The sequence below is a fragment of the Diabrotica virgifera genome, chromosome 5 (genome assembly GCF_917563875.1).
Source record: "Diabrotica virgifera virgifera chromosome 5, PGI_DIABVI_V3a".
NCBI lineage: Eukaryota > Metazoa > Arthropoda > Insecta > Coleoptera > Chrysomelidae > Diabrotica > Diabrotica virgifera.
The window spans coordinates 231,978,872-231,995,900 of NC_065447.1; the positions used below are offsets into that span (position 1 = coordinate 231,978,872).

At 32.6% G+C, this 17,029-nt stretch overlaps 1 protein-coding gene across 1 annotated transcript in view; it reads left to right on the forward strand.

The window, feature by feature from the left end:
* LOC126884710 (histone deacetylase 7) overlaps positions 1-17,029 on the forward strand; it is a 302,317-nt gene that overhangs the window by 203,655 nt on the left and 81,633 nt on the right. Inside the window, exon 4 of the mRNA XM_050650832.1 lies at positions 6,869-7,102. Within this exon, the coding sequence (XP_050506789.1) occupies positions 6,869-7,102 (234 nt within the window). The remainder of the gene's footprint in view (positions 1-6,868; positions 7,103-17,029) is intronic.

The window sequence follows — 17,029 nt, forward strand, 5'->3', positions numbered from 1 at the left end:
ATTTTCGGTAAGATGTTTTGTGTTAACGTAAATAAAAGAGAGGCAAAAGTCTATTGCGACATATTTCTCAAATCTAGAGCGTACGGTTCCAGTTCATATGAAGTTTATGTAAATGCATTCTACCTCGCCAAAACCAAAGTAAATAAAAAGATTGAAATTTTATATCGACTGCAATCTCCACCTCCACCGACTACATACTACCTTTATCGACTTGTTTTTGTTTTCTTGCTGTGTGCAAGTAACTCCCGTGTTCGTGTGAGGGCTTCCGAGCAGGGTTGCCAGATGAAGTGAAGCAAAAATCGTGAAACTCGACTACTGAAAATCGTGTAAAATCGTGTAAAGTCGGAAAATGCTTAATAAACCGTCCTTGAATGGTTACGGGTCTGCGCAGTAACGAAAACTGTGTTACTGCGCATAATTATTCGCTATCGCGCATGCGCGTAACCATTCAAGAACGGTTGGTGACTGGCTAATATTTATACCTTCCTAATATTTTCAGGGGATTCCCCTATATTTTACTTTAGTGTAAATGAGTACTTAACTTGAGACTATTCCAATGATGTTTATGTTATCATTATGGTATGTTATGATTAGGTATGAAAGTATACATTACAAATTTCCGAGGATTTATCTTTCTTTGCAAAGTAATTTTTAAACAATACAGGGAAGTATTAAGTGAATTTTAATAAAAATGTATTAAAAATACTACTGAAAATTTTTAATGGTAAAAATCTACTGAAAATTTTTAATGGTAAAAATCGTAAGATTTCGTACTTGATTCGTGTAATCGTGTAAAATAGGAACAAATCGTGTAATTACACGATAATTCGTGTAATATGGCAACCCTGCTTCCGAGTGAGTCTATTTTTGTAAATGTAAGGTGGTCGCTTTATATTTTATCGATTTCGAGTTATTTTTAGAAAAACGTGACAAGGACAGATTGTAGAGGGAGAAAACCGTCGACGCGCGAGAGTGCGAGAGACGAGAGATTTGATAATACAGAGATGGAGCGCAGCGGATGGTTGAATTATTAGCGATATTATAGCTCTAATAAACGCGATAATTCTAAATTACCATCAAAAAGTACATTAGCAGACTTCAGTTCGGATTTTTTGAAATAAAATGATAAAAGAGCCATTAAGTGCACTTATTACTGAGAAACACGTAATTATAATACTGAACTTGTTTGCAATTAAAGCTACAAGTACCTATACTTTTTTTTCGTTGAATGGAAATTTGTTAGAATATTAGAAATCGCTATTCTCCCTATTTATTGCCAATTACAATAAATATCGAACATTCATTGATAAGGTCACACTCAATATTAAAATCTCTATGAGCATTAAGAGAAAGGTATACAATCATTGCTTAGACAATGTTTAGAAAAAGCTTTTTCATCATCATCATTAGATGCATCACAGCTCGTTAACCACTTAATACAAGGGTTTTTTGTGAAATAAGGTAAAAAAGCAAGATTTTTGAAGTTATACTTCTTTAGGCGCGATTGAGATTGAGTGTGAATTTATATTGATCTGCGCGTTTGCGCACACCGACAGTATGGTATTAGTCGTTATACGGGCTCTGATTGGGTGTTGAAATTATCTGTCAATAATAAATAATTGTTCAATATGAAGGTAAACAAATGTATAATATATTAGTTTTATTGTTGTGAGGACAGAAACAAAAAAGTATATAATTGTAGTGACATTTAAATAGTTTTTAAAAGCAACAGGTACGTAATAATTGTAAATGTATCATAGGTACCTGCCTATTTGAACCTACCAAAATACATAGTATGTAATACTTTTATTTACATAATTTGATTACCATCAAAATTTCTATCAATATTCACCTAATATATTGTTTTCTTACTCTATGTTTTGTTGTATTTTTTCAATTCTAAATCATTTCAATTCAAAATCAAAATAATTTAATTTAATTCAAAAATGTCAAAAGCTTAATCCGTTTAGTTAGTCGATCTTCGCACATAATGACACATTGCCTCCGTGGCGAACCGTTTAAGGCGAATGAACCCCAATATACCAACCGCGCTGATAGCTGGTTCGAATCCCAATAAAAACTTTTATTTTTTTTATTTTTTTTATACATTTTATGATTGTAAGTATATTTATTATATAATTTTATTTTCAGAACATACGTATTTAGTTAAAAAATTTTCCGACAATTAATATTCAGAAATCATTTGTGGTATTTTTAATGTGTTTGTGTGTGTTTTATTCTTTTATTATTTTAATTTTTGGCACTGTTTTAATAAAAATGTTTGAGAAGTAGTAAGTATAAATTAGTTTAATATTCAAATAAAATATAAATAAAAAGTATATTAATTTCGTTAAAATCATATAATAGAAGTATAACTTGTTACGTGCGTACAAAGTACACACACATTCTTTTTTTATTTCTATTTATAATATTGATAAAGTAGAAATCATAATATAAACTTAAAAAAACAACAAAAAAAAATTGAGAAGAAAAATAATTTTATAAAAAATTAAAAATTTAACTTGCGTGCTCGCTCGGTTGTATTTCATAGAGCAACGAAGATACGATATAGTACTGTTTCGGCAATGTTGTTATGCTTGTTTTTTTATAATACCCCCCGTGTCTAATCCTCTTTAATTCAACGTCTCTTACGTTGGACCAATAGCAGCGAAGATACGATATATTGCCCTTTTGGTAATGCCCATGTATTTGTTTTTTTTATCTCAACATATTCGCCACCCCTTCTTCTTTCATTTAACGTTTCGAACTTTAAAATCGTATCAATAATAACGGATATACGATATAGTGTCCTTTTGGCAAAGCCATTGTGTTTATTTTCTGTCACTACGTATTCAATATCCCTCTCCTTTTATTTAACTTCTCATACGTCAAATCGTACGTAAAATACTCACCAAAGTCATAACTACCCGACTAACAAGGAAATTAGATGAATACCGACAATATGAACAGGCAGGTTTTAGAAAAGGCTATTCAACTTCCGATCACCTGTTAACCACAAAAATATCAATAGAAAAATGTAATGAATACAAGTTTCCAGTTTTTATAGCATTTGTAGACTACGAAAAAGCTTTCGACACCATAGAACACACGGCCGTAGTAATGCAATGCAAAATTGTAGAATAGACAGCAGATAATATATTAACTTAATAAAAGAAACTATGAACCAAGATACAGCTACATACTACCTAAATGAAAATGAATACATGAACCCTGTACCATTAAACAGGGGAGTCTAACAGGGAGACACTCTATCAACCAAACTGTTCAGTTTTAAAGGACGTTTTTAAAAAAGTAAATTGGAAATATGTATAAGGGAATTAACATCAATGGCCGCTACCTCAGTAATCTACGATTTTCGGATGACATAATCCTGATAGCTACTGACCTGCAAGAACTGCAAACCATGCTTTCAGAACTACACACCGAATCTTCTAAAATAAGACTGGAAATGAATTTAAACAAAACAAAAGTCGTGCACTCGGAAGAAGCCGTGACAATAATAAACGACAAAGGTATAGAAAAAGTTGAAGAATATATTATACTTAGGACAAAAAATAATACTAAATAGGGAAATTCAAACGGAAGAAATAAAAAGAATATTCTTCTTAGCATGGGCAGCATTCGGCAAACTGAACAGCAGCATATACTCAGAAATCAGCAAATTCAACTACATCTTAGATCTAAAGTTTTTGATATATGCATTATTCCGATATTAACATATGGGCCACAAACATGGACAATCACAAAAATAATATGAACATACTCGGGAGTCACTCAATACACGATGGAAAGAGCAATGCTTGGCATATCACTTAAGGACAGGAAAACAAACACATGGATAAGACAGAAAACCAAAGTCACCGATGTGGTGCAAAAATCATTAAAATTGAAATGGGAATACGCTGGACACGTAGCTAGGAGTGATCTAAACAAATGGCACAGAATAATTCTAACCTGGAGACCATAACAACACAAAAGACCCAGAGGCAGACCTCCTATGAGATGGACAGATGATCTGAAACGGACTGCCGGGAAAAATTGGCTACAAGTAGCGTACAACAAAAAACAATGGAAAGAAAGACTTCAATACTTATGTTCAGTTGTGGACGTTAATGACTAGACGAAGAAGAAGAAGAACGTCAAATCGTATCAATAACAACGAAGATATGATATAGTGATTTTTACAATACCATTCTGTTTGGATTTTTCTCTGTTAGCCTCGATATCCCCTCCCCTTTCATGTAACGCCTCAAACGTAGCAATCGGAACAGTAACAATGAAGATAATATAATGTAATGCCGTTTTGACAGTGCCGCCATGTTTAATTTTTCTATCTTTGTATTCATCATCTCCTTCTCATTCCAACGGCCTCTCTTACGTCACGATCCGACGAGCCTATAACACAAAAACCGTCAAAAACGAGCATAATGGACCTTAGATTTTGATGGAGGCGCCCATGTTATTTCTTATGGGCGCCTCCACCAAATCGTAGTTTTTAGTGTATATTTTATTGTATGCCCGTTCGAATTTAGTGCGTGCGCCAGTGGCATACGCCCGCATGCGTATAACAAAATAAACAAACAAACACGATCAGCCGTGCTTTTTCTTTACATTCACGGTTTTATGCAGTGTTTTTCAGTTGCATATTAGGCTATTGATTATGTATTTTAGAAAGGAACTACAACGTTAACGGGGTTTTATTGTTTTATATAGTCAGTGGACCCCTAAATATGAAAAAACCGTGGAGTGCCAAGGGGTGCGTTTTTGAGAAAGGGTGAATTAGTCACTAGGCACAGGGCGAATTAGTGTGAGTTCTATGCACTTTTGGGTCAAACACGTCTACAGGAAAATTGTTCCAGGTTAAATTTATTATCGAAATATCACATTTTAAAGTCAAAAGTATTTGAAAAACGTTTGTTTTTCTATACTTCCACAAAATTTATTACAACTATGTTATTACTACAGCTGTTTCGGCAAAGTGCCTTTCTCAAGTGATATATTTTACAATGTGTTTGCCTTTTTAAGTCTTTAACTGAAGAGGTTGAGGAGTGGGGAGCTGTTTGTCTCGAGTTGGTCATTCAGAATTATATCTGTATTTTTCAATTTATTAATTTCCATTTATTCTAAAAGTGATAGCTTAAGGCCTTTATTTTGAATATGTAGAATTTGAAACTCTTCATTGAAAGAATGATTATGATCTAGAAGGTGAAGTGCGTATGTAGAAGTGTCTGTTTTTCTATTGTTGAAATTCGGATATTGGAAGCAGTTGCTTATAAATTTTTTCAGGTTCACAAACGACCTTTTCTTGTCGCTTTCGACCTTAAAAAAACAAACGCTTTAGGATAATCTGCAATTACGTATTCATTTTTTTATTTGTAGTTTATTAACAGTAGTTTAGCTTAAAAATATCTAGGCACTGATCAAGTGTCGGTAAGGCATAAATGGTAAATAAAATTCAGTTCTAAACAAGTGTTCTTAATAAACTTTTTTCTAAAAAATTCGAAAGGGTTCTCTTCTTTTCATCATAACTTGCTTAATTTCGAAGCTATTAACTTCTTCTGCAGCTCATTTGATAGGTATTACGAAGTACTTTGACAAGTGCTTTGCAGATTTTATAAAGTGCATCGTTTTCCCGTTATTTAAGCTTGAATGCATAGATTTGAGTACTCGTCGAAAATATATACACTCAATTACCCAGAACTCACTTTGAATTAACGTTAGTTTAGTTCTTTATGTAAGGGGTGTGTATTTAGTTTTTTATTATCTTCAATTTCGTCAATAATAAGTTTTTTGTAAAAGCTTATAGTTTTTGAGTTATACGTGATAAACAACTTTAAAACAGGCATTTTTTACGAAAAAAATAAAATCTTTGATATTTATTTAATAACTCAAAATGTATTGATTTATTTTAATAACGTTATATAACAAATTTCGCTTAGAATTTGTCCCTCTATCGACTTATGGTATCATTTTTAATAAAATAATTTCACCCCCGAGAAGGGTAAAAGCGCAAAAAGGCTTTTACCCAGGGTAAAAGCGCAAGTTTGCATCATGTCACCTTTATTCCTTGAGGTATCCTCTAACTACTCACCAATGTTCATGAAAATCGATGAAGGCTCAACGAAATCGGAGGTAAAAACCTTCAGTGACTGCACTATTCTATGCAAATCAGAATAGAAACATGCAAGCAGTATTTCTTTATTTCTAACCGTTTTCTAGATACAAGAGTTCAAATTGATAATTTTACAATTTTAAACTTATTTTTTTCAGAAACAGTTTATATTTTATATCAAAATTTACAAATATTTTTTAACAAACAATTCAACCGAATTTTTTTTTAGGTTATGTCAAAATAATTTGTAATAAATAAACGAAATTAAATATGAAATGGAGTTTTACAGGTTCATAATGTTAGTTAAGGTTTTAGAGTTTTTTGAAATAACTACAAATACATGTTTTTCGTTATAACTTACCTAAAATCAATAATTTAGTCGATTGTAGCACGAATCTGTCACTGTCGTAAGCCAAACACTGACTGCGAAAATCTGACGTAAGTAACAGAATCCGACCGGTACTTACGTTATTATGGCGGTAAACGACGTTTGCTTACGTTATTATTATGGAAATAGTGCTAAAGTTGCGTTTCTTTTGCGGGTATGATTAAAACAATTCTGGACATACGTTTTTAAAATATTTAAAAAAAAAAAGGTTTAAAGTAATTCTAGGCTTACTACACTTTGGCAGTACCTTCTAAACACTAATAGCGTTAGTTTAATGAAAAAACATGATTTTCGTAAAAATGTCACTTACGTTACTTTGCCAAAAATATATCGTTATTTTGTTTCAGTATACGGCCGCTGTCCAGAGCGTTAAGTTCACCTGTAGTACACCTAGGACCCCCGGGAGAAGGCCCCACGTTGTCAAGGCGGAGAGCTTCATCGGCGCCCACAACAGGTCTTGCTTACGACAACCAGATGCTCAGGCACGCATGCGTGTGCGGCAACAACGCCATTCACCCCGAACACGCCGGAAGGTTACAAAGTATTTGGTCCAGATTACTCGAAACTGGATTGGTCTCCAGGTAGGTGTATCCATTGTTTTTTTTCTTTGTATTTATATTTTTCATATAGATTTATCATTGTTTGGGTTCTTTGGCGGACCTCGGTGCCTCACAATGGCCAGGCAAGCTATTTCAGAAATCACCAAAGTAGGGAAAGACAGTAACATTGCAAGAATCTCAAAACTACGACTTGTCGCCGAATTTTTGCTGTTGCTACTTCGTTGCGAACACCTGGATCATTTAAAATCCTATTCCAAACGCACAGTGGCTTTCGAAGTATTGATCTTCTTTCTTTTTATAAGTAATTCTGCTTGCTCATTGGCGGATTGATACCTCTTGATGTATCTCCTGCTATTTTGACTACACGGGTCTCCCTCATTCTTCTTATGGTGTTACTCCATTCTTTTTTCTCTTTAGTGTCCATTCGTTTATACACTGTACGTTACCTTTTCTTCTAATTTCTTCACTCCTCTTTCGATCTCTCAGGGTATTTCCTGTAACTCTTCTCAGTAGTCTCATATCTGCTGTTTCGAATAGTTTTTGTGTTGTGGCTGTATCAAGTCTTGTTTCTGATGCATATGGCATTATTGATCTTACACTGGCTTTACACATTATGTACTTTATCTCAGTGTTAATATGTCGGTTTCGTCATATAGTGTTCTTAAGGCATCCTGCCAATTTGCTTTCCCTATTTGCTTTTTGTACTTGATTTCCCACTTCTTTGTCCAGGTCCTCGTAGCTGGACAGTTTAATTTCAAGATATTTTATTTCTTCTTCTTTAAGTACCGTACCCAGATTTTAGGCGTCGCACAGTGATTCCAAATGCTGAAAACGTGGTCATGAGGCGAAAAAAAAAAAGTCCCGATCTAGGGATTTTCATGTCTACAGCTGTTTTCTCATACTATCGTAGAGTCGTAATACGCAGGTATAAGAAGTATCGGGCTGGATGTAACTGGTTCATAGCTCAGGAACAAGTGAGCCATGTCCGAGGTTACTTTGGCCGGCAGAGAAAGTGAAAAAGAACGCGTATATTGAAAACGCCGTAAAACGTTTTGTGGTTTATCAATTTTATCGCTGTAAAGCAGATTCTTCTTTTTTAAGTATGTAGTAATATAAGATGTAAGTTAACTTAAGATTCAATAACAATAAATGCCTTAAATTTGTTAATGCATAAATAGTGAAAATATATTTGAAATAATAAAAATTTTGTAAAGATTCATTCAAAAAGTACAAAGTTCTGCATAATTCTGCGACTAATGTTTATTAATCTTAAAATATATAGTAAGGAGATACAGAATCACTTTGGTTTAGCTGTCTATAACTGCCTATGCATTGCTGGCAGTTGTTTGAATACAAAAGTGGGAAATGACGCATATTACATAATTCTGGCGATTGTTGAGTATGTATGGGTGGTTGTACATAAGTAATAGATTTTGAATATTGTACTTCATAAAGAAAATGTATTGGTAATCAGCAATTTTAAAAGTAGCTTATAATATAAAATTTTAAACAAATATACGTTTAAAATTAAATTCTCGAATTTCTTTCGGCCATATTGGATCCGTCATTTTGTTAAAAAAAAGTAATGTTAGATTTGTAATCAGCGACCTTAAATACCAAATTCGATAACAAAATTTGCATTTTGATTGATATTTTCAATTTCTTTCCGCCATGTTGGATCCACCATTTTGTTTTTCAGAAAAAATAATGTTAGATTCGTAATCTGCAATGCCAAAAACATTTAAATAGGATAGTAATTCCGACGTCTATAAACAATATACACTTTTAAAGGTCATGACCACGTTTTCGGCATTTGGAACCACAGTGCGTCGGTAGCTTCCATGACAATTTGCCGATATCGTTCTCGATCTTGCGCGGCATGTAATAGTTGATCTGCTGATAAGCCAGTCCATTGACGAAGGTTTCGGAGCCATGAATATTTCTTCCTACCAATTCCTCTTTTTCCGTCGATCTTTCCGTTGAGTATTAACTGCAGCCATCCTGTATCCACTACCTCTCATTATATGCTCGAGATATTCAAGTTTTCTCTTTTTCTTATCTTGACTAAGTCACCTTCGCCTTGACTTACTCTCTTTAAGACTTCTCTGTTTGAAATGCGTTGAATCCAAGATATTCTGAGCATTCTACGATATGACCACATCTCGAAGGCTCCTAATTTGTTCATCATGTTAACCTTTATGATTTAGGTTTCATATCCATATAGTAATACAGGATACACATAACATTTTAGGAACTTGATTCTTAGTTGTAAACTCAGCTGAGAGTTGCTCACAATAGATCTAAGTTTCATAAATGCTCCTCTTGCAATTTCTATACGAGTTTTAATTTCTTCATCCGGATTTAGTGTCTCGTTTATCCAACATCATAGGTATTTAAAAAGGTTAACTTTTGTTATCGGTTCATTACTGACAATTAGTTGCATAGGGCCGACTGTTTGTTTGCTAACCACAAGTAACTTTGTCTTTGTTGTATTTATGCTAAGTCCGTTATTGGAGTGACTCTCCCTCTGTCCTCTAGTGACTCGATCTATAAGGAATTGAAGATCCTCGATACTTTCAGCCATGATCGCGGTGTCGTCTGCATATCTGATGTTAATAGTTTCTCCCCCGATTCGGACTCCACATTGTTCTTCCAAGGCTTCGTTAAACATTATTTCTCATTTGTTATTATTTTATTTCCATTACTTCTTTAACAATGATGCCATCAATTTTTATTTTACATCTGATTGGTTCTTTACTGATTACTATTGTTTTAGTTTTCTGAGATGAAATTATCGTATTGAATTATTTGGATGTTGTTAAATCTGTGGACTAATTTTTTCAGACTATCTTCATCTTGGGTTATCAATATTGCGTCGTCTGCGTAACAGAGTATTTTTACTTCTTTGCTTCCCATTATGTATCCTCTTCCTTTGTTAACGCTTTTGATGATTTTATCCATGATTAAATTGAAGAGCGTAGGGCTCAATGAGTCCACCTGTTTTATTACGCTGCCTATTAGCCCAATAAATGACCGTTTTGGAGTGTAATTTTCAGGGGCAACTCCGAATTGCATGAAAAGTTGGATTTATGTTCTACTTACCCTCCACTTCAACTTGGTCGCAACAGGTCGCTTTTACTTGGGGGTGACAACCACCCCTTCTCGGGGGTGAAAAACGCGTGTTTAAAATAAGCCCGGAAATGGATAAATTGACGGATTATAAGCAGCTTTCGTTCCATTAAGTTTTTTGCGTAAGTCAATACATTTCGAGTTATTCGTGATTGAAAATGTTGATTTTTCGACAAAAAAAAAACTACGTTTTCAGACCGTTTTTCGCAAATAACTCAAAAAGTAAATATTTTATCGAAAAAAATATTCTTAGCAAAAGTGTAGCTTATAAAAAAGCGAAAAAAATGGTGTATCAGTAAAGTCTATAAATTAAGTAAAGGCAAAGTTGTAGCTCATGAAAAATACGTTCTTAGTCGTCTAATTCCAAATCGAATAATTCAACGCGAAATCGCCGAAAAATTAAGCACTTTTCGGGAAAAGCTTATTACCATTTTTAAAGTATCTAAAAAAAGCTTTATATTTGTTTTTTTACAAAAGTTTCTAGCATAAAAAATAAACGAGTTACACTAAAAAAAATTTGGCCCTTTTTTTGGTAAAAAAAATCGTGAGAACCTCCCTCTATTTAGCACCCTAAATAAAATTAACCGTTACCCTTTTACCATTTATTTTAACTGTGTGTGTATTGTTTATAATATGATCTGGTTTGACTGGTTTGAAGTGCTTATTTAAAAAAAATTGGTTTTATAGTAAAAAAAAATTTTTCTAAATTTTTTGAAAAGTTTCCTTTTTTCAAAATAACTTAAAAGTATTAGTGGTAAGAAAAATCTTAAACAGTAAAAACGTAGGTTTTGCTATTTTAAACACGCTAGTTTCATGTTGTTTTTCCGTAAGACAACAATTAAGTTAAGGTTAAGGTTAAGATATGGCTGTTCAAAATTTGCATACACTCGTGATTAGTGACCCCTTCAAGCTATTTTAACTATAACCCTTTCAAAAATAAGCACTTTAAACCGTTGAGACTGACAGATCATATAAAAAATATAGATAAGTAAGTAAATTGTTTGTAAAGCGGCAGCGATTAATTTCATTTGGGGAGCTATACACGGGGAGATTTTCATGATTTTTTACCAAAAAAAGAGGACCAACTTTATCTTGAGCGTAACTCGCTTATTTTTAATGCTAGAAACTTTTATAAACAATTAATATACAGGTTCTTATAAACACTTTAAAAAGTTTGAATGGGTTTTTCCCGAAAAGTGCTTAATTTTTCAATGATTTTACCTTGAAATATTCGATTTGGAATTAGACGAATAAGAACGTATTTTTCATGAGCTACAACTTTGTTTTTACGCGATTGATAGACTTTACTGATACACCATTTTTTCGGTTTTTTATAAGCTATACTTTTGATAAGAATATTTTTTTTCGATCAAATATTTACTTTTGAATTATTTGCGAAAAACCGTCTGAAAACGTAGTTTTTTTGTCGAAAAATAAACATTTTCAATCGCAAATAACTCGAAAAGTATTCACTTACGTAAAAAACTCTATAGAACAAAAGTTACTTAAAATCAGTCAATTTATCAATTTCCGGTCTTATATTGAACGTATGTTTTTTCACCCCCGAGAAGGGGTGACTGTCACCCCCCAAGTAAATGCAACCAACGCACAGTGGTTTCAAATGCCTTAAACGTGGTCAGGAACCTTTAAAAGCGTATATTGTTTATACATTTAGGAATTACTTTCGTTCTTATGGGTTTTTGGCATCGCTGATTACGAATCTGGCATTATTTTTTCAGAAAAACAAAATGGCGGATCCAACATGGCGGAAAGAAATTGAAAATATCAATCAAAAAGGAAAATTTTTTGTCAAATTTGGTAGGTTAAGGTCGCTGATTACAAATCTAACATTACTTTTTTTTAAACAAAATGGCGGATCCAATATGGACGAAAGAAATTTGAAAATTTTATTTTGGCCGCATTTTTGTTAAAATTTTATATTATAAGGGACTTTTGAAACTGCTGATTACCAATACATTTTCTTTATGAAGTACAATATTCAGAAACTATTACTTATGTACAACTGCCCATACATTCTCAACAATCGCCAGAAACATGTAGTATGCGTCATTTCCCACTTTTGTATTCAAACAACTGCCAGCAATGCATAGGCAGTTATAGACAGCTAAACCAAAGTGATTCTGTATCTCCTTACTATATGTTTTAAGATTAATAAACATTTGTCGCAGAATTATGCAGAATTTTGTACTTTTTGAATCAATCTTTACAAAGTTTAATTACTTCAAGTATATTTTCACTATTTATGCATTAACAAATTTAAGGCATTTATGATTAATAAATGTTTATTTCAGTTACACTTTACATTACTACATACTTAAAAAAGAAGAATCTGCTTTACAGCGATAAAATTGATAAACTACAAAACGCTTTACAGCATTTTCAATATACGCAATCTTTTTCACTTTCTCTGCCGGCCAAAATAACCCCGGACATGGCCCACTTGTTCCTGAGTTGTGAACCAGAATACATCCAGTCTGATACTGATACCTGCGTGTTAGGACTCTACGATATTATGAGAAAACAACTGTAAACATGAAAATCCCTAAATAGGGACTCCTTTTTTCGCCTCATGACCACGTTTTCAGCATTTGGAACCACTATGCAACGGCACAATTTCAACTTTGAAGTGGAGGGTAAGTAGAACCTAAATCCAAATTTTCATACAATTCGGAGTTGCTCCTGAAAATTACACGGTATCGCCGTATTTCCCGTTCATTTACTGGGCTATATGTCTAGGTTCTGTAAGTTTTCCATTTATTATGACTTCCATTTTGTTGTTTTAGTAGATGTTTTCAATAATTTTTATATCTAGAGGAACTTCGACTACCCCTTCAACAGCCTACAACAGTATAGTTGGCTTATTCTTCCTAGTACATTTCATGAGTTGTTTTAATTATTTCTAATAGAAGGTAACGTAACTAACAAAAGATCTACTAGATGAAACCTTTTCCTTTTATCTTGATCACAGATTAAATAAATAACATGAATGGCGACTCATTCTCGCAGGCCGCTGGCAAAACAACGTGCACAAGAAGGAGCTGAGATAGTCAATAGAATGGAGTAACGTTACTACATCCTTTCGAAATATAAAAGATATAGTAGAAAGGCTTGCTCATCAAGGAAGCAAAACAACGCGTAAAAGGAGCTGAATGAATAGCGATAGTTAACCGAATAGAGTAACGTCACTATATCCTTTCAAAGATATAGCAGGAAGTTTTGATTCACCATACTCTTGCCACTTGTTTTTCGCTTGGCTTGCGAAATATATTTGTATATTTCGTCATAAATAGTCTTTTTTAGATTCGTATTCGTAATTTTATATATATCTTTGTCATCGCCACTACGTCATCATTTCAATAAACCTATCCTCAAATAAGATTTAACCTTAATACGCGACAAACTAAATGTGTGTATGTACATAACATTGTATTTATACATTGTGACAACATGACTGTTTTGCTGCTGTTGACATATGGATTCTCTTTAACAGTTTTTATTAAGTGATTCAATTTTGGTTTGTTTCTTAATCAGACAGTAATGTCGAAGGTCGTTATTTGACTCTAATTGAAGAATATGGATACAATGATCGGCTGCATACTATTTATCTAGGTTTAAACTACTAAGCTTTTGATTTAAGAGGATCGGAACGTATTTTCGGCTGCAATGCTATTCAAATGGGGATTCATTTTTTTCGAATCCTGAGAAAACTAATAAGTATTTTTGAAAAATTTAAACTTAGAATGAGAGATTACGTTATTAGCGAGGGCCGAAAGTCCCTGAGAACTTCTATAATGTTTATTTTAATAAGTTACAGGGGTGAAAAACTAAGAAAAAATGTAGTGTGATTTTTAATTTCAAATATCTCATTCGAAAGAAACTTCTTATATATTCTAAGGGACTTTCGGCCCTCTATAATAATTTAGTCTTTCATTTTGTGTTTAAATTTTTTAAAAATATTTATTAGTTTTTTCAGGATTTGAAAAAAATGGACACCATGTCCGTTGAAATCGAACATTCGCTATCTTTGTCATACAACGCACTCAGCCGAATATAATGTTATGACAAGACTTAAGACAGTGACAAGTAGAGATCTGTCCGACCCGCTATTTTGATATAGCAGTTCATTCTGCTACTGCGTTTTAACGCTTTTACGATGATAATAAAATCAAAGAGTTGTTTATTAAATAGTATTGATAGACATTGATAGTGTATTTGAAAAATGAGTAGCTCAATTTCAAAACTCGTTATGTCCAAAAATATAAAAAAATGAGATAAGGTTGCCATGTTGTAGATTAATTCCAGAGGAACATTTTAGTGTATTCATTTGACTGCAAGGTCCGTTAAAACCAAAAGAAATAAATGAGGAAAATCTACAAACCACTGCAAAACTCGTTATGTCACTCTCTCAGGCTGCCACAAAACTCGTCATGTCCATTCCCCCCAAAACAGCTTCAAAACTCGTCATGTCCTATTCAAATGTATCCATCATACAAGGCAACTGCATCATAACTCGTTTAGTCCAATAGTTGTCAAGATTTTATTTTTCAGATATTTTGTAGTTTGATACCTATTTACTAGCCTAAAAATTATACTATGTTGGTAATACAACATAACAGCTGCAGTTTGCAATGCATATGGTGCGGAAGATTTCTTATTCTTCTCTGATAACTGAGGAGACAATCTAACCTCTTCTTCGTGTTTATTCCTGGTGTTAGTTGCAATAATCAATTAGCATTATAGTTAAATAATGAACCTGTTTTTCCTTAAAAAATAGACAATAAATTGATTATTATGCATTGAATTAAATATAGCATTCAAATTGTATCACAGCATTCAAATTGTATCACAGCAAAGTATCCAGAACTAAAAACCATCATGGCCAATACTGCTGCAAAACTCGTTAACTTCTCTAAACTGCTGCAAATATCGTTATGTCAAAAGGTTTTTTTGATTTTTTTGGTAAACCTTCAATGCGAGATTTTTGCCATCATGTACTTATAATAAGCTATTTTTAACACTTAAAATAAAAATAAATTCAAAATATTGTGTGCTAAAATAAACTAGCCACGGTTTTTTGCAGTTTCTAAAACTTTTGTTTATACTGACATAACGAGTTTTGAAACTGAGCTACTCAAATAATAATTGATTTAAGGCTATGGGTACATAATTCGCAAATATTTTACGTGTATCCCTACTTTTTCTGTCTTTACACGGCAAATTACATGTAGTAAAATTCACACTGGTATGGATATGTAAACATTACTAGAATGTCATTCTACTTGAAAATGTCATCATTCATTTAAAAAGATGGGTTTTGAATGTTCTTGGATAACTGATATTTTTATAAATGCAAATTATTAATTCAGTTAATAAATATGATAAATTTTTCACTAACTATGTATTCAGTGATTGTAGGTAATAATTTATTTGTACAACAAAGACTAATACTCAATCGAGAAAAGAGGAAAAGTGTTAAAGTGATTTTTTAATAATATATTGTTATGGAACGCTTACAATTTTGAACATCTTTAACAACAAAATACTTGGATCACAGAATATATTATCCTGATGTATTCTCTGCTTGGATCTTCCACAAATAATACACAATAAATAACTTTTTATTAAGTTCACGTCTTAAATCAATTATTTATCAAATACACTATACATCAATAATATTTAATCAATAACTCAACATATTCCCGATGCAATGTCAAATATTTAAAATTGTCACTGATTGTCAGTGTCTGACTGACAATATATGCTGACAATATTATATTCGGCTGAGTGCGTTGTAAGACAAAGATAGATTTGGAAAATATTACCACGGCATTGTGTTCATTTTTTTCGAATCCTGAAAAAACCAATAAATATTTTTGAAAAATTTAAACGCAGAATGAAAGACTAAATTATTACCGAGGGCCGAAAGTCCCTTAGAATAAATAAAAAGTTTATTTTGAATGATATATTTGAAATTAAAAATAACACTAAATTTTCTCTTAGTTTTTCACCCCTGTAACTTATTAAAATAAACATTATAGAAGTTCTCAGGGACTTTCGGCCCTCGCTAATAACGTAATCTTTCATTCTGCGTTTAAATTTTTCAAAAATACTTATTAGTTTTCTCAGGATTCGAAAAAAATGAATCCCCATTTGAATAGCATTGCAGCCGGAAATACGTACCGATCCTCTTAAGGCGTACAATTAATAAAAAGTTATTTATTGTTTATATATTATTTATGGAAAATCCAAGTATTTCAAGTCATTAAAGTTCAAATAATTATTATTTTATAAGAGTTTGTTCCGATAACCGTGAATAGGTACGAGTTTAGCTATAAAGTAAAGTGCCCATGGTGGCATAAAATGTAGTAAATGCTAATGCTTCAAGTACGTGCTACATTTTTGAAGATTTCACTACACTTAAAAAGCAGTTGCTTTTTTCCGTAGTATTTGCTTCTATTTACCAGCCTACATAGAAGAATGTACTACGCTTTTGAAGTATGTGCTTGTTTAGTAGTATTTTGCTTCAGTTTAAGTGAAGTTGGTGGGTGGACGCCTTTGGCGTAGGTATTTTTTTGTTACAATATGGCAGCATTTATGAATGTGTGTCATAGAAAATTTACAAAATAAGAAGAAGATTCTTAATTTATGGGGTCATTCTTTTATCAAATAAAATTTAATAATTGTGAAAAAGATTAACAAATAACAATTGTTCATTTTTATCCTCGCGTAACTCGTTTGTCGCTTCGGAATCTGAGTCACTCGTTTTTAATCATGTACAATTCTAATAATTAAATAATC